Raw genomic sequence first — 19,062 nt, 5'->3', positions numbered from 1 at the left:
AATCCAGGTTTGGGTTGACAAGTAACATGCATGCCACACAAGTGCCAGGCACTGACCGTATCCAACAAGAGAGAATCAAACCATTGTCCCTTATCATTCAATAACATTACTAACATTGAATCTCCTATTATCAATATCATGGGGGTTAATATTGACCAGAAAGTGAACTAGACTACCAACAGAAATACTCTGGCTACAAGTTCAAGTCAGAAGGGAGAAATGCTATACTGAGTAACTCACTTCCTGATTTTGCAAAGCCTGTTTAACATCTTCCAGGCAGAAATTAAGTGTGTGATGGAATACTTCCCATTTGTCTGGATGAATGCAGTTCCACATGCAAGAAGCGTGACACCAGGACAAAGCAGTCTGCTGAATGGCCACCACATCCAGAAACATTCCTTCTTCAATCACCGATGCTCAGTAGAAATAATGTGTACCATCAACAACATGCACTATGGAAATTCACCAACACTTCAAACCCATGACCATTACCATCTCGAGGGACAAGGGCAGCAGATACATGAGAACACCATCTGCAATTCCCTCTCCAAGCCATTCTTCATCCTGACTTGACAATACATTCAGTGTCACTGCGTCATAATCTTAGAACTCTCCATTGAAACTGTGGGTCTCCCTCTTCAATATGGACTACAGCATTTCAAGAGACAGCTCAGCACCAGCTTCTTAGGGGGGTGAGCAATAAATGCTGGCCAACCAGAGATGCCCACAGTCCCTAAATGAATTTTAAAAAGCTCTGATACTTCGATTTGCCTTGTCAACACCATCCTTGACCTGCAAAACTGTCACAGTGCACTCTCATTATTGATTACTTATTCAATAAGTTAAAGAAGCTTTTCTTTTTGCTCTCCAATATTAGGAATGCAAAGCTAGACAATTAAACCCTGCCAGAGATTCTGTAGGTTCATCTTCCTGGATCCTCACTAAAGTTGAAATGAACAATAATGCCCTGGTAAACTGAGCTCAATTACAAACCCAACAGAAGACCACCAAACACCTGCCTAAAATATATTGCCAGTCTCTTTTCCAAGCTCATCCCCACTGCCACTTCAACATTTAGTCATGTTTGTCACATCTCAAATCTGTGATCTGTGGAAAATCCCTCTACGTCCTTGCTTCTTGCTATTTTCTCCAGCCATATGTCTCTGCTTTGACATTTACCTCTTTCAATTCTGGTCTATTCTCTTCTCTTCCTAACTGTCATTGTCAGAGACTTCTGCCTTCTTCCACTCACTTACAGCATACTGCCATCATGTCTCTGTCTTCAACATCTCCAGCAGCTTCCTTAGAACCTACTCCTCCATATTTTCCTTCACTTACATCTCTTAATTCTCCTTTTTCCTGCTCAAGCCAAATCCAAAGTAAGATATTTGTAAAAGAGTACATTTCAGGAGTATCAGCAGCTCAAGACATACCCAACTGAACACCATTGGTGTGTTTTTACACTATGATTGATAATTGATCTTAAGACTTGCTTTTGGCTAATATTCACCCATTTGTAGAAGCAATAGAAATGGGAATTAGGAGAAGATAATCTGTTTGTTTCAGATCTGCAAATTCAGCAAAAACTGGTGTACAATTCTAGATGGCATCGCATTTACTGGTTGAGTTACCCGAAGGGCTCTTCATTATTACCTTTAATGTTCAGGAATTAAGATTTTTTAATGAAGACTACTTACAAAAAATGAAACAATAATTTCTGAAAGTTGTCAAATTATGCACATTTATTAGTACAACCTAGAAATACAGATCACTTCAAGTACACTTCATTGAAATTTTTAAAATTTTCTGGCAACTCAGATTTATTAGTTAAAAATACTCATGATTAGTGGAATCTTTACAAACACCAACTCAATAGGTCAAGCCAGTTGATCTTGAAACACCAATTGATTGATTATCCGCATAGAAAAGAACAAGTATTATACACATACTCTCAAACTGTACACTGGTTCAGGCATTCTTATTGCCTTGTTTTTCAATCTGACCGTACGGATGGCTTAGAACTGAGACAAGCAAAGCTGCTACTTTTTCAACATGCTCAAAAGAACAAAAAAGCAATATCCCATACGTGAAATTTCACCATCAGGCCACATTAATCCTGAGTCAGCAACATGTTCAGAATATTAAAAAAAGGTGCAAAGTATTTGTTTTTAAAGAAAAAGCATTGCATAGCCCAGTTCCCACACCGTTTTGCTGTGAAGAGGTCAGCAAATTATCTGTCCCAGAATTTTTGATTAAATTATTCTTTCATGAACAATTAGATTGTGTAGCCTACACAAGTGGGTAATGTCTCTCAATACATCAGATGTTTTCCAGTAAGGGATCACTTAGTTATCATTTATCCCAAGTGATCCAAGCTGACATCATGAGATACTGACTTGGGAATCCATGGCTGTTTTGGCCTTGCAGTTATTGATCAATCAATTTTCCCCTTTGACACCGATATGACCAAAACCTTTAACAGTATATTTGAAAAATTAACATTAGGAAAGTTAATTCTACAAAACAGCTGGAAGCCAAAATTATCAAAATCAAAACCAAAACAAGCCATAGTTTCAACATGATCCATGTTGTGATCAGACATGAGGACATTGCAGCAAATTAGTTACTTTTGCTCATCTAAAGATTTATTACAATAAAATAACTGTCATTTCCTGTGTTGCTATTCCAAAAGGAAAACTGTGCTTCTCTCTGAAATTAGCAAGGATGTGGGCAAGCATTAACTCAAAATACAAGTTCAAATTCTGCTGGTGCACCAAGGGTCTGAATCACTTTACCCCAATGGTTTCAAATTTTCATTAATATCCATTTACTGTATCCTCATTTTTGTTAAGTCTGAATTCAAGGATTCCTCAAGCAGTGAGCGAGGGATGTAGGATCAGTCGTTTCCATAGTTCCCAAAGTAGGAAACATTAAAAGAAGAGTGATTTGCAGGAACAGTTATTTACTCATACACGGAACCATACATGTAAAATGTGTAGCACCAGTAGAAAGAGAAATTCATGGGTTATCAATCTGCTCTGTACCCGACAATCTTTTTCAGAGGCAGGATTGAAGGAGGAGGGGGGAAAAAAAACGTAAAAATGCCAACATTCTGTTGGTTACAGTTCTCATTGCCTTTAAATTAATTAGCATTTTCATAGGTTACCCTCAGTTTTAAAAAGCTGGTTCTTCAGGACAGACATATCCTAACATTGTTTCATTCACATTAACAGATATTTACAGGAAAAATCATGTTATTGATAATTGTACACATTTACCTCATTAACAGGAAACTTATTGACCGATTAGATTTCCAGGTGTGAGAAATGCTTCAGTTAAATCTGAAAAATGAAGCAGTAATACTCCCCCTTTTTTTCTAATGCCCCTCTCCCAGTATTTAACATTAACTTAATCTGAACTTTCAGGTCAAATCTACATCATAATGTTCCCCTTCAAGTGACCCCTCGTGTTTCAAAATCTCAGTTAGTTTCGCTACTATTCTGCTTGAAAACCATTTCTAATTGCTGCTCTTGGGCAGCAGGATAAAACTAGGAGCTCAGCAAGTAGGAAAACCAGTCAGTGGAGAATCATAACTCTTATTTGGAGCCGATACAAATTTGCTGCATATTTTCTGAAGACAGAGATTGTTCTGGATAGTGGCACAGCACCAAATGAGGGAGAGATCTTATGATGTCAATAAAGATTAGCTCTTCTGAAGTTGAGATGGGAACAGAATTGATTTATTTTCTTGAATCCAAACGTTGCTTTTATTTTAGTTTCATGGTAGGAGGGGAAACTTTTAATAAGAATGCATGGAATATTTTACCACTTATCTTCTTATGGAGTGTATTCAAAAGGACTAGGTGCCAACTTTACAAAACTTGTTTAATCTTTTGCCTCATTTGAAACTTTATTTTCCAATCAAATATTACATTTACAGCAAAGGCAGCCTTTACTCATTTTCCAATATCTATCCTGGAGGTGAAACACTGTTAACACTATTATTGACAGGATTATACCATCTTAGATTATCAAGTATGGAAGTACTCTTTTTCTAAGTAAATCTGACTTTTGAATAAAATTCATAACAAAACATCATCTAGTAGCTGAGGTAGAAACGAACAATGAGACTACATACAAACAGGAAACCAAAAAATTAAACAAAATTCTGTTTAATCTTTTCAAACAAAGGTAGGAGGAGATGGCTGTGTGCAGTGGGCAAGGTGTTGATACTGAGAAAATGTCTGCTGAGTCCAGAGACACACTCATCTTGTTTAAGCGGGAATGACATTTGTGCTTCATTTCGCTTCTCTTACCTTTATACATGTAGGAAAAAGGTGTCTTCATGCTAAATGACAAACTCTTAATGAGAAAGCAACAGGAGATCAGTTGGAGCAGCAAGGTGATGGATTGCATAGTGAATTTAAAGCAATTTAATGGTTATTTCACTCTAGCTGTTTCAAAAAGGAAATGTAAATTGGACACGTGAATAAAACAATTTATGCAGCTTCATAAATTCAATGGAAACCCTTGCTTTTGATTTGCCTTATGTGGCACCATGTGGACTCAGTTGGGAAGAAATTAAAGGTATACAGATAATTGTGTATTTTTGACACTTATGCTAAAGTACAATTCACAATGTGCTAAACCCATCCTATGAACAGCATTTTCCTGTTGAAAAGCATCATGTTTCTCTTAAATCACATGATATCTGCAATAATGAAAGATCACTGACAGCTAACTTTCTCTCATCCGTGCACCTTAGGCGATCAGCAACATAATTTCTCTGGACCTTGATTACAAACCATTCAAATGTGCTATATTGCTGCAGTTGCAATTCAGTGACTGCTAGGGACAAAGTCTTTGTGTGATAGGTTACTGGGTATCTGTGTCTAACACAAACTTCACAAGGTTCCCAAAAGAATACACAGAATGAAGCTGAATAATGCCGCAGCATTCTAACACCAGAGATTTCAACTGGTACAACTAACAATAATTAATTATAATCAAACCTATCGGTATCTACTCAAATTCCAGAACAGTCTCCTAGATTCTACAGTAAATAATCCTTCCAAAAGGAATGTAGCTGAGTGCTACATTCCTTTTAAATAGGTTTCTTAAGAAATGTTTAAGTCAAAAAATCGATTTATTTGGCAAAGATAAAACAAGCAATATATTGCATTAAGCTGATCATAATCTCTTCAAATCATTACCACTTTCAATGAAGAAACCCAACTTCTCTTGCAACGTCGCTGACCACCTACAGCTCTGGCATTAATTAATACTGTAATATTCACTTTTCTACACCAACTTTGTCTTTATTACTATCTTGCACTATCAATATAATGTAATAAAACCAGAACAGTCCTGAGGAAGGATTACTGGATCCAAAATGTTAACACTGCTTTCTCTCCACAGATGCTGCCAGACTGCTGAGCTTTTCCAGCTATTTCTGTTTTCATTTCTGATTTCCACCATCTGTAATTCTTTCAGTTCAGTCAACATAATTGTGTCTCACCAAACTCTAACACACTTATTTTCCTTGCTCAAAGTAAAGGGCACTACAAATCATCTTTAATTCAGGAATTTCAATCTAAGAATCTACCCAGGTTTCTGTAACAATATTTTCTGGGATTCGATATTGGAATCATGGACTTGATTAGATTAGAATAGATTAGTTACTGTGTGGAAACAGGCCCTTCGGCCCAACAAGTCCACACCAACCTGCCGAAGCACACCCACCCATACCCCTATATTTACCCCTGCACCTAACACTACGGGCAATTTAGCTTGGCCAATTCACCTAACCTGCACATCTTTGGACTGTGGGAGGAAATCGGGAGCACCCGGAGGAAACCCACGCAGACACGGGGAGAATGTACAAACTCCACAGAGTCAGTCAGTTGCCTGAGGTGGGAATTGAACCCAGGTCTCTGGCGCTGTGAGGCAGCAGTGCTAACCACTGATGTATAAAAAAAGACACTTGATAAAACACTGATTCTCTATATATAATTGTCTTTAATTTTTCTCTCTGCTTTGCTTCACAACAATGAGCACGATCAGTAAATGATTCAGATAGTTCTGTGGGAGGTGGTCTGGGTGGCCATACTTCATATATATTTCAAAATAATTGATCTTACCTTAACCATTGAAATGTTAGCCATCAGACATTAAATGACGGTTAGACAGAGTCCAACTTTGTACTTTTCAAATCTGTTTTATTTCTACTGTTATTCCAAAAATTCCACCACTGATTTCAGTCTTCCCATATTCTGCTTTTATAACTCACTTAAGTGCTCATCCAATTATCCCTCAGTTAACATATAACCATCACTGAAGGGCCAATAAAAAGAGGGTATAACTTTTGAAGGGAAAGGCAGAAGGTTTAGAGGGAATATGAGGAAAGAATCTTCTCCCCTAGAGAGTGGTGGGGGTCTGGAAACCACTACCTGGGAGGGTGGATGAAATGGAAATCTCAATCTTAAAAAGTACTTGAATGAGTACTTAAAATGTCATATTTTAATTTCAGGGACCTAGTGTGGTAAAGTTGGACGAGTGTAGGTAGGTAGTATATTTTTTTGGCAGTACAAACTTGGTTAGCCAAAGTATCTCTTCTCTAGTGTGTGAATCTATAGTTTCATTTGGTCTCAGACATCTCGGCCAGATCTTACTGGTTGATAACATGAGATACCACAGCAAGATGCAATCATGTTTTTATTATATTTTATTATTTCCATTGAGGGATATCTCATATCAGAATATCAATATTGATCAATACTCATTCAAGCTTCTAATCCTGACAGGGTTTCTGATGCGATACACCACTAAATCAATTTCCAGACCAAGATCAATTGTAGAAAACAATTATTCAACACCACCTGGTAGCACCTACAAGTAGAACCCTTGCTACAAATTGTCAGCATTAATTGTCATTCAGGACACTGTCCATAATGCAGCTTACTTTGTTTGTTATTTGCAATATACAATAATGCTGATTTAGCAGTTTGGAACAAAACAAATTTGCAACATAAAAAAAGGAGAGTAATATAAATAAAAACAAAAAAAAACAGATAATGGAAATCTAAAATAAAAAATGCAGGGAAAACCCAGCAGGTCGGGTAGCAAATGTAGAGACAGACACAGTTAATGCTTCAACTCCAGTGGCCCTTCAACAGAATGATAGAATAAAAGACATGTTACCTGCTGTATCAGTTCTGAACACCTAATAAAGTGCTGAAAATTCTGTACCACTAGAATTGCACGATTCTATTAGATTTAAGCGGAGATTTAGCTTGAATATTAAGGCTGCTAAAGGTGATGCTGAATGAATTGTCAGGGAAAAGTATCAAAAAGTGAGTCCTTTAGAAACAGTAGTGCCAGTTTGTGTTCCAAATTGTTTTTTGTATACTGTAGTCATAAAATAACACTTTGCCATAAAGTCCACAAATTTCATTAATCATCTCTACCTTAGTATAAAACAATCCAAAGCACTAAAATGGAGAGGAAACAATTTGGTACATGGTGATCACTTTGCTTTGGTTGGTAAGGTTCAAGTTCCTGACTGCCACAACAACTGTAAAAGCCCATTTAAAATATGTCTTTTTCTAGACTTGATAGTTAATAGTTCTTCTCTCCAAATTCTACGAAGTGGAAAATATTAACAAGACAATACAATAGCAACATCATCATCATAATGGAGTTCAGACTGCCATTGCAATTTGTGACATTGGTTCAAGCAATTAATTCATCACCGTCTTGTCATGGGAGTGGTATTTGATTGTTTATTCTGAACTGACTCCAAAAAAACAAACTGCAAGTATGAAGCAAATGATTTATGAAGTTTGTCAAATTTCTTCAACTCTTATTAGTATCTGATCAAAGACAGTTCCTTAATAAAAATAGAAAAAAATTCTTTTAAAAAGAATCTAAGTTATCCAGGGAGATGTGATTTTCCCCTCGATAGATACTATGACTGACTGAAACAACCTAGGCAACCCTGGCAATTTTATTTAACAAATTACTTTTTTCATACGTGACAAATAAGGGCTTTCAACATGCAGTACCTAGAGATGTTTTGTTTTTCAATTTTCTTGCCTGCTTTTCTGAAAGTTCTTTAGAGACAACAAAACGGAAGATGCGAGATTACAAGGTAGACAAGCAAGAGGTTGGAAAACACAGAATGTCAGGCAACATCAGGAGGAGGAGAAGTAAACATTTCGGTTATAACTTCTCTTACATTAATGCAATATATACTTAAAATTGACAATAATAACTTCTCCACCTCCTGATGCTGCCTGGCTTGCTGTGTTCTTCCAGTCTCCTGCTTGTCTACCTTTCTGAAAGCTCCGGCTCTCACAGATCAACTGCCCTATTTGAGTGACCGGATACTATGCATATGTATGCTGATTTTGACAATTACATATATTACAGCCAATAATGAACTTAGCTTTACAGAGTATTGATACAAAATGAACGTTTCTCGAAAGGAGGAACATTGGGTACTTTTTCACTTTGGAGAGGTGCATAGGAATGCCAGGGCCAACTATACAGCTCTTGAATTAGATCAGCAAATATAGCACTGACTGGGGTGTTGAATGTGCGATATAGTGCAATGTTGGGAGATGCTTTCATTTGCCATTTTTTCAGAAAACTTGTGGGTATGGATTATGTTCAAGACGTCAAATGTTCTATTAATCTTTACAGAATATTCTGTAAACCAACTTATAATTAGCACACTGGTTTATCACGTCTTTGTGAAGCATTTCAAAGTTTATCATTCACACTGACTTCAACAAATGAAGTAGGTGAGCATGCAGAAGAAATTAAGATGACAAATTAGAAAAACTTCAAAGATGGTGCACATGTATGGGGGAACATCTAAAAATCAACAAAGGATGATCAGAACAATTTGGAATTAAATATTAATTGCAAAAATGATAACCATTTAAAACTGTGAGTACATGTGATAATACACTTAATTCAAATAGCAGACAATTCAATCTGTGCTAGCAGCAATTATTATTCCAGCAGCAATTATTATTCCATTTGCTTCCTATCTCTCTGAAGGTACAGACTCTAGCTATGATCCAGTCCAATAGGTACCTGTTACTCTCCAGTAACCTGTCCAGGTGGTCTACCTTCACGTGGACATTTTAACTATTAATTAGCAATGAGGTCAACATATCCAGTATCCCTGATGGCAATTTAGTCTAAAGATATACACTCCTTCAGAAGGTCCAACTGTCTTTTCTCATTTAAGGCATCTGAAATGTTACTTGCAGCATTCAGAATACACCATTTGAGAGCAACTAATTCAGTAAATTAGTACTAAAGTTCAGACTGTCTTGGTCACGGAAAAGCACTTAGCATCTCCTCTCATGTGAAAATTGCCCCTATCTGGCTCAGTTCCATACCAAGCGAATACTGACTGTACCACAGAGATTTAATCTTTTGATTTAGAAACCATTTTCTTCCGGTATGCATCATTCCTTAATGTTTCTTAAAAATTATCAATTTACATTATTGAAATAATTCAGTCAAAGAATAATAAGGTGTAGGTTGCTTTGTGGAATATCCATCATCAAGGTTTATACTGGCCTGGTTCAGTTTAGTTGCATTCTCACTAAATCCAGCTCATATAGAGAAAAGCTCTAAACCTCCTCTGTGCACACTGAATTACAATGACTCACTAATGTCTTACATTAATGCATTATGTACTTGAAACTCATAATAATAAAAAACATTCACAGATAGGGTTCAAAAATGAGATACATAAAAGGGAGATCAAAATAAAATACAGGAATGTTACTTCGTTTCTGTAACAGAAACAAAAGTCCATTTTTCTAGCAATGCTTTTCTGTGATCAAAGACCATACAATAGCAGAACAAATTCTACTTTCTCATTTTAAAACATCACAGACAACTAAAAAAGTTTTGCAAAATGACTGCCAGTTCGTTTGTGGGTGCTTTGTGCAGTGTGATGAAAGAAGAGATTTTACGTTTTTTTGGGGCAGGAGTAGTGTACTTAAACAACTAGTAACCTGGCTGCTATATGAATTCTAAACCTAAAATCTTCAGAGAAAGAGACATTTATAAGCTCAATATTCACTTACACCACTGCGCTGCAACAAACAGTGGCAATTAATGCTGTGCCTGGCTCCCCCTGCCAGTGAAATCACATTTCTGAAAGCAGCTGCATCATTCAAGGATATGCGTTACACGAAGAACCAATTGGTGCAAAAAAAAAGAGATCAAGAGGGCGATGGACTGAATCATGGAAAATCTGCCACTGTTATGCACCTTCAAGAAGGGTGCCAGCAAGTGGTCAGACCAATGTTAAAATCTTCAGAAAAGAAAAAGCAAAAACCATACATTTTTCAAAAAAAAATTCAAAAATAAAACAAGAAAAGGACAAAAAGACTCATTGGTTTATAAAGTAACATTTCATTTCCATCTTCTTAGTTTGTAGATTATAACACATAAGGATTTCGCTGCTTGTGTGATAAAGCTTTCAAAGGCATTGCAGCTCGTACATTAGCCCTTCTAATGTAATGTAATGAGTCCGCACTTCTCTCTGCAGCATATTTCTGACAGCTCAGCCTCACGATGTTACTCCTACACACTACTTAGCAATCCAAGAGCTGCACAGATACACCAACATAGCAGCCAAGTACCAGAAGCTGAAGGAGTGAAGGAGCTGAGTCACAAAGTGCAGTAAATGCCACCTGATTTTAAATACAATTTCAGAAGAAAATTTAAAATTTAAAATATGACCAAATTAGACCACCTACTTTTACATGCTATTCCAGAGAGAAACTCACTTGTTTAACTGCTGGATGATTACTCTGCACTGCGGGAGATATTAGCTGAAATTATTATACTGGTTTTTCTCATAAATTTTCTCTTCTATTGAAGGTGCCCCTATTTGTACTGCTTGCCGCTAATAATTTACACAAGTGGCCATTCTTCATCTGAGATCCACATCCCCATACATACATTACATTAGAAGTCATTAGACAGCAATTAAAAGTGGAAAATGGAGACGATTTTCCCCCTTATTTCAAAGACCAAGGCAGCTGAGGCCAGATTGACAACTTCTAGCTGCTGAAATCAGCTAAGTTCAGACCAAGGATCAAACCTTGGATATTCTCCATGTGCCTGGCTCAAAACACACACCAGACAGAGCAAACAGACACTACACTACTGATCAGTTACACCCTGAATCCAGGAATTGCTGTGAAAGCAACAAGTTATATTTTTCATTTTCAGTCAACTATTTTAATTTTAAAATTATATTACTTGGTGGAATACGAAATTAAACTAAAAATATATAGGTTCCACTCAATAGTTTTTCACGGTACACTTTTGTCTAAGAGGACTAACAAACTCAAGTTGGATTCTTGCCCCTCAAATTTGATTTCAGCTTTCACATTTGATCTGAGTCACATGACTCATCCACTCTCCTGCTGGTGACAACTGAGTTTGTCACTGTAATCCATTCAGTATCTTAGGTCAGAAGTCTGACTCAGAAAAACTAAATTCATCACAACCTCAATGGACGGACTGCTGCAGCTTAGAGTTTGCATTTATGACTGTGGAGTTACAACATAGATTTACTTCGACCCTTAAATTATGTGCAAAGAAATGGAGGAAACTTGTATCAACATAATGACAGAAAAAGAACTAGCTCTTAGTGAATCAGAGAACACTCGTGATTTAAATTAAGTGAACAAAGATAAAGCCTCACAAGCTTTAGACTTGTTTAAGCTAAACTGGTTTAAAGGATGGGGCAGTGCTGGCACCAGAGTCCTGTATACCAGAAAATTGAAAAATTGCAAATATTTCACAGGAAAATCTGGTCTTTCTTAACAAAATACTGAACTTCATTTGGTGCAGACGCACTTCTTTGAGCCCTGAATTAAGTGGTTTCTGTGCATATCCATTACAGATTGAAGAGGGCAGGGCATTCAAATTACTCTTTGTGTCTCTGTTGACAGCTTGTCATGCCACTCTGTCCAGTTCTCCTCTCTGCTCTGTAGGGCAATTCGATGTTTGGTTAACTTTTTTCACTCCTTCCATCATTCCAGTTGCAGTCACCCTGCAAGTGAAAAGAACAATTGCTGCATTATTGGAGATTAAAACAAACCATCAAGTGGGTATTATCAACTAGGTTAGCAGTAAGTTTGTGGATATCTCACCCAAATGGTCATGTCGCATTTGAGAGCTCCGGTGAAGAGTACCTGAAAAGTACATGACCAGAAGGGTAATAGAACCAAGCTAAATCCAGTCCTTATCTGACACACACATGTGTGTACTTTCCATTTGGGTTCATGAAAAAAGAATTGATGAGCGTGACCCTTGGATGTGTGACTGAGTCTAAACAGCAGTTCAGTTGATCTTGCTGATACTTCCAATTCAATAAGCTAAAAATGATATGGCACTCTTGCAGAACACTGTTGACACTTTGCATGGAAAATATGCCAAGAACAAAGTGAATTCAGCACTTACCATTATATCAACTAGTGACTGCAGTCTTGTGATACAGGACAACACCAAAATGTCAATGAGCACCTTGAGAAGGAGATCCCACATTCCTTGCTTTGAAGAAAAATGTTCTGTTTTTCTGTTCAGGTCTCTTCACAATTGTTTGTATCACTAAATTCCCATCCCTTACTTCAGTCTGAAAATAGAACCTGTTGAGTATTGAATCTCTCTGTCCAGCTTTTGATGCCCAATTCAAGCAGACTAGTGTGCTCACAAACTGCAAGTTCTCTTTTCAATGAGTGAGCAGGAACCAGTGGGAGGTTTTCAGGACATCATTACCTCCCCAAAAGAGGTCTCTCTTTAATTTTACACCATGGCACACTTTGAATGCAGCCATTGTAAGTATGTGCTGAAGTTATAGGTACTACGAACCAGTACAGGTTGTACCCTCAACTTTGAGCATCTTTTAGAATGTCTACTTTAGAGGTGAAATAAGGCAGTCTTATGATCGTGAAATAATATTATTTAAGAACTACTCCTAGTTAAGGAAAATAAATCCCAAAAGCTACAAAATACATGGAAAATGTACAGATATGTATGAGCTACTCAGGCTAGACAAAATAAATGGTTACCTGAACTCAATGTAGCACTCAACAAAATGTTGGTTAGTTCATGATTATAGTCGAGTGTGTGGTGCTGGAAAGGACTGATGAAGGGCTTATGACCAAAACGTCAATTCTCCTGCTGCTCAAATGCTGCTTTTCCTTCTGTGCTATAATCAAGAGTGTGGTGCTGGAAGAGCACAGGTCAGGCAACATCCAAGGAGCAGGTGAATCAACGTTTTGGGCATAAGCCCTTCATCAGCCCTTTCCAGCACCATACTCTCGACCCTGATCTCCAGCATTAACAGTCCTCACTTTCTACTAGGTTATGATTATACTTTATTTTAGGCTAACAACAGACAGATTCTAGTTCACAGGATGAATATTTAATATATATTGCTCAAATAGATCAACAGGACTTAACCATTACACACCAATACATTTTAATGTTCATGCTGGTAGTCTAATCATGGGGTAGACAATATTGCTGTAAGTCTTTACATGAAAACATTTTTGTGAAGCTCAGGCAATTGGGATCAAAAGGGTAGCTTTAAGTGGCCTACTGTAGTTTTGTTTCAGGCCTGCCAGGAAACAAAAATGTTTAAGCTCATGCGGAACTGCAGTACTGCAAAGAGATAGCAAGCTGGCAGTGTACAGATAAAGACTGCAGATAAAAGCTGACCTGCCAAAAACATGCCCCAGTTGTCCTTCATAACACAGATGCTGCTGCATCTTTGCAAACAACAGCATAGTGGAAACGAAAATGATTAAACAGAGCTGCATTTCAGAGAATTTTTAAAAATATATGGATGACTGAAGTCTCTGCTTCTTGATCCATTATTTGCCAGCCATTTTCACAAACTATAAGTTTTCCTCTCTGACTTTGCTTAATACTCCTCCCATCGCACAGAGCAGGGAGAGATCAAAAATAGTCCATCATAACTGGCTAATCAATGACTTGTCTGTATGTGGATAAAGGGTTATACCATTAACAAGTTTTATTAAAAACAAAAACCTTGCGCGTGACAGTTGCCATTTCAAAATCCACCTACTAAGTTTCAAGAAAAAAGGACTTTAATTTTTACAGTGCCTTTAACAACCCAAGTGCTTTACAGCCAATGAAGTACTTCTGAAGTTTAGTCACTGTTGCAGTTGAAGAAAGACAGTCCAATTTGTACACAGCGAAATCTCATACCAGTAATGTGCTAGTAACTAGATAATCAGCTTTTCTGTGATGTAGGTTGAGGGATAAATAGTGGCCCAGAACTGGGGTTAATTTCTGTACTCTTCTTTGAAATAGTGCTGTGGGATATTTTTACATCCAACTGAGCAACTAGATGATATCTCTGACATTGCAGTATTGCTTCAGTCCTATATTGGAACGTCAGCTTAGATTTTGTGTTCTAGTCTTTTTGATGTGTAGCTTGGACTGAAAGCCTTCTGATTCAGAGGTGAAAGTGCTATTCACTAGACCATGAATGACACTAACATGACTTACAAAATTAGTTTTTTTAAAAAAGAGAATATTCCTGCTGAGACACATTAGAACTGGAAATATTTCTTTGCAAATTTTAAGCAATCTTGTAAGAATAAAATGATTTATAGGCATCTGACAGGTTACTTTGTCCAACAAGTCCATAACAACATTTATGTTTGCTCAAGCATCCTACCTATAAATCATAACCCTCTATTTCCTTCTCCATTATATGTTTATTAGTGTCTCCTCAAATGCATTAATAACATTTGTTTGAATTTTTCCTGTCATAGCAAGTTCTATATTCTCATCACTCTCTGGATTAAAAGATAGATTTATTCTGAATTCCCTCCAAGATATTTGGAGACTATTTTACAATGATTGCGTCTAAAATGAATTCACCTTTAACGAATTGTTCTTCATTAAAAGTGAAAAATATTTTCTGGGTCCATTCTATCAAAATCTTTCATTATTTTAAAGACCTCTATCCCGTTATCATCTCAGACTCCTCCCCCTCCGCCCCCAAAAGAGAGGAACGAAACCGAGATTGCTCACCCTTCCTCCCTGTACACCCTCATCATTCTGATATCATGCTTTGCAAATCTTCTCTACATCCTCTTGATTTTACACTAAATTTATTTAGACATCTTTCAAGTAATAAGTAACTGCCTTTTCCCAGTGAAATACACTAGCTCAAAAATCATTTGACTTCAACTGCATTAGCTGATATTTGCCAATTCTGTCAGTTTATCAACATGCTCCTGTAATTTGTTGCAGCTCCTTTGAGTATTGATGACACCAGCTGGACATCACTACAATCACCCTAAGTTTGTATCATTAAAATTTAGAAATTGTGGTTTTGATTCCAAAGTCCAAATGATTAATGTAAACAAAATTAATCACAGCAATAATTCTTATGGAACAATTTCCAACTTCCTGCCATTATCCACCTTTTACTCCTACTGTCTTGAAACCAGCTAGCTACTTATTCTGCCACTTATTCCCAGATTTTGCATTCAATATTCACAGTGGGTCCAAATCAAACTGTACAGAACATTAGCATTTGACTTCAGTGACTTGCATCTGTCTCCTGTTATTAGATAACTAAAGATTTGTGATTTTCATCATGATGTGCAACTTCTTAAAAATTCTTTTACTTCTAACCTGTGAATCACTGATGATTTAATTTGCATCAGACAATGAAAGAGTGACTTTGAAAACCAACTCCAGGCTATGATCAGAGTTAGAACATTGTTGTGAGCAGAGTTGCAGCAGTATATCCATAGACTCTGTGCAAATCACTAAGACTGTCAAACACAATGAAGCAAGTTGACTCTGATTGATCAAGGTGTTGCCATACAAGAACAAACAAGGATGGTACTCTGCCTCAGGGCAATTTAAATAGAGTTATTTTTAGACACCATTCCTTCCTGTTGAACTTCTTTTGAGTCCAATTTTTACATTACGCAGTGCCTAAAATTCATTCGTGGCCTTAGTAATAACAATCTTTTCTTCTACGATAACTTGTCATGATCATTTTAAATTTGGCATTCCTGTATTTTTCTTGATGAGTGTGAAATGAAAAGTGTTGGCAGCATTCAGTATCTCTCGTTTCAGCAGTATTCAAGTGGTGTGTTACCAAGCGACTGATTTTTAAAAAGAAACTGACTTAATGAAAAATGTTTTTGAACTTTTAATCATCACCTGAAAAAAATGCTCAGTGACTTGTTTCCTGTCCATCTTCTCAGTATACTGAGAGCACTGTCTGAAGTTTACAAAAAATCAGTGAAAACTACATTTCCCACTTACTGCAAAGACAAGCATTTTAAAAAAAACAAACAAATTTTAGCCCAGTAATGTTTTTGCAATTTTATATCTTTGTTTTTCAAATTATTATTTTCATTAAAGCTTCAAGCTGTTATTAAAAGCATTAAAAGTTTAACTGATAAACGTAATCATATTATCTTATCGTATTGTCATAGACCTCATGGACTAACTGGCCTCTTCCTGTGCCATAGTAATTCTTTGACACTTTTTAATTTTATTTAAAATGTTAGAAATTTGAACAACTCTGGTCAACTACTGACACAATGGTGAATACAGGAATGAAGCGTGAAGAACTGCTGAAAGATACAACCACATTCATTTAGTGTCAGTCTCTATGGGCCATAAAATTACCTGACTTCACCTGATGAAGGGGCAGTGCTCCAAAGCTTGTGGTTTCAAATAAACTTGTGGACTACAACCTGGTATCATGTGACCTCTGACCTTGTCCACCCCTGGCATCTCCACATCATAAAATTACCTCACTGAGCCAGTAGGAATACTGAAACTGGCAGAAAATAAAAGCATTTAAAAAAAGGACTGCGTTAGATCTCATTTCCAAGGGTCTCCGTAACATTGCAGCCTGATGTTGAGCCACAAGACTCAAAACATTCAAATTTGAAATCATCATCATTCCTCAATACCTGCTCTCCCCTACTTATTATTCACCTAACAATGTTGTGGGTGTACATACATGACAAGAATGCAGCAGTTCAGGAGGTGGAGGTGGCTCACCTTTCTTCAGGACAAGTGTGGATAGATAATGATTGCCAGGTGCTCATATCCCAGGACTGAATAACTAAAACCTTTCTTCCTTGTCATGTGCCTAAGAAGCACAGCAGGAAGCTCTGCAGTAACACTACCCACAGGAATTGGAGATGCCGGTGTTGGACTGGGGTGTACAAAGTTAAAAATCACACAACACCAGATTATAGTCCAACAGGTTTAATTGGAAGTACTAGCTTTCAGAGCGACACTATGATCAGCTGATGATCAGCTACAATCACCCGATGAAGGAGCGTCGCTCCGAAAGCTAGTGTGCTTCCAATTAAACCTGTTGGACTATAACCTATTGTGTGATTTTTAACTTTGTACCCACAGGAAGATATAGTTATATGTAGGCTCCACCTTATAAGCACAAGAATGTACAATTAAAATATAAAAAAAGTGAACTGAACAAGATTTCTACACCCTGTTCTAATTATCCCTCAATGAGTAGCCTTAACCTGTACAACATCGTAAGAGATCAGCTATATTAGTTTTTACTGGAGGGACACCATACACATGTTTTTAAGCATATTATTTACAGAACAAAATATTATTCTCATGTTAAAAGGGAGTGTGTTTTTAATGTCACAAAGCCCAATTGTTATACAATTACACATCCTGCAGTTAGTTACTCCATGACAGATCCACGTGTCACATTAGAGCAAAACTGACATTGGAAAAGTTTCTCTGCACTTTTTATATACTTCAATTCCTTTTTTCGGTCATAGGAAACAGTCATAAATGAATACAATCCAAAAATTTAGAGTCACTGAATTTGCAAGGGTAATGCTTTAAGTGTAATGCACATGCCAAATTATTTTTGCATCCACAGCTAAGGCATAGAAAATATCCATTTAGAGTTAACTAAACTGAGAAAAGTAGGGAAAACAAGAAAGGAAAACAGAAAATGCTCATAAAGCACAACAATTTATCAGCTGAAAGAATAACAGAGGTTAACATTTCAGGTACAACTCACAATGTTAACTTACTGATTTATTAAGCAAGTTGTCCATTTGTTTAATACCTTTTTTTTCATCATAATGTTGAGAGTATCAGGTTGTAAATTTGCTTGCTCAGCTAGTAGGTTTGCCCTCAGACGTTTTGTCACCATGCTAGGTAACATCAGTGAGCCCCTATTTAAGTGCTGGTGTTCTGTTCTAATTTCTATTTCCGTGTCTTGATCTATTAAGGTGGGTGATATCAGTTCTGGTTCTGTTTCTCAGAAGTTGGTAAACGGGGTCTAAATCGACGTGTTTATTGCCTGAGCTTTGCCCGAAACGCCAATTTCGCTGCTCGTTGAATGTTGCCTGAACTGCTGTGCTCTTCCAGCACCACTGATCCAGAATCTGGTTTCCAGCATCTGCAGTCATTGTTTTTACCTTGTTGATTTTAACCCTACTGCGAATCCTCTTGCAAGGATGCCTGCCTTGAAGAAGTTTTCCTCCTCTCTCTGCAAGAATCTCAGGGAGTCCCTCTCTCACTGCAACTCCCAGGTCATTTCCTCTGCCTTGCCTAGTTTCAAACTTCCAGCTCAGCACTGTCCCCATGACTTGTCTGGACTTGTCCGACCTGCCGAGCTCCTTTTCCACCTATCCACTCCACCCTCTCCTCCATCTCCTCCCCCACTCACCCATTGTACTCTCTGCTACTTTCTCCCCAACCCCACCCTCCCCTAGCTTATCTCTCCAAGCTTCAGGCTCACTGCCTTTATTCCTGATGAAGGGCTTTTGCCCGAAACGTCGATTTCGTTGCTCATTGGATGCTGCCTGAACTGCTGTGCTCTTCCAGCACCACTGATCCAGATTCCAATTTGAATGCCAGGCCTCTAGTGAATGTGTTGTATTGTTGAAAGTGTCATCACTTGGATGAAATGTGACCAGTCCTCTTCAGCAAGTGGATATTAAGAATCTT

At 37.4% G+C, this 19,062-nt stretch overlaps 1 protein-coding gene across 2 annotated transcripts in view; it reads right to left on the bottom strand.

The window, feature by feature from the left end:
• Positions 1-5,051: 5,051 nt before the first annotated feature.
• The window catches only part of gpr107 (G protein-coupled receptor 107), a 103,915-nt gene continuing 89,904 nt past the window's right edge, over positions 5,052-19,062 (bottom strand). For both annotated transcript variants that reach the window (XM_060841500.1, XM_060841501.1), the window contains exon 18: positions 5,052-12,097. In XM_060841500.1, coding sequence (XP_060697483.1) covers positions 12,001-12,097 — 97 coding nt within the window. In that variant the 3' untranslated portion in view covers positions 5,052-12,000. The remainder of the gene's footprint in view (positions 12,098-19,062) is intronic.

The sequence above is a fragment of the Hemiscyllium ocellatum genome, chromosome 21 (genome assembly GCF_020745735.1).
Source record: "Hemiscyllium ocellatum isolate sHemOce1 chromosome 21, sHemOce1.pat.X.cur, whole genome shotgun sequence".
Taxonomy (NCBI): domain Eukaryota; kingdom Metazoa; phylum Chordata; class Chondrichthyes; order Orectolobiformes; family Hemiscylliidae; genus Hemiscyllium; species Hemiscyllium ocellatum.
This window is presented reverse-complemented; position numbering and strand designations above follow the sequence as displayed.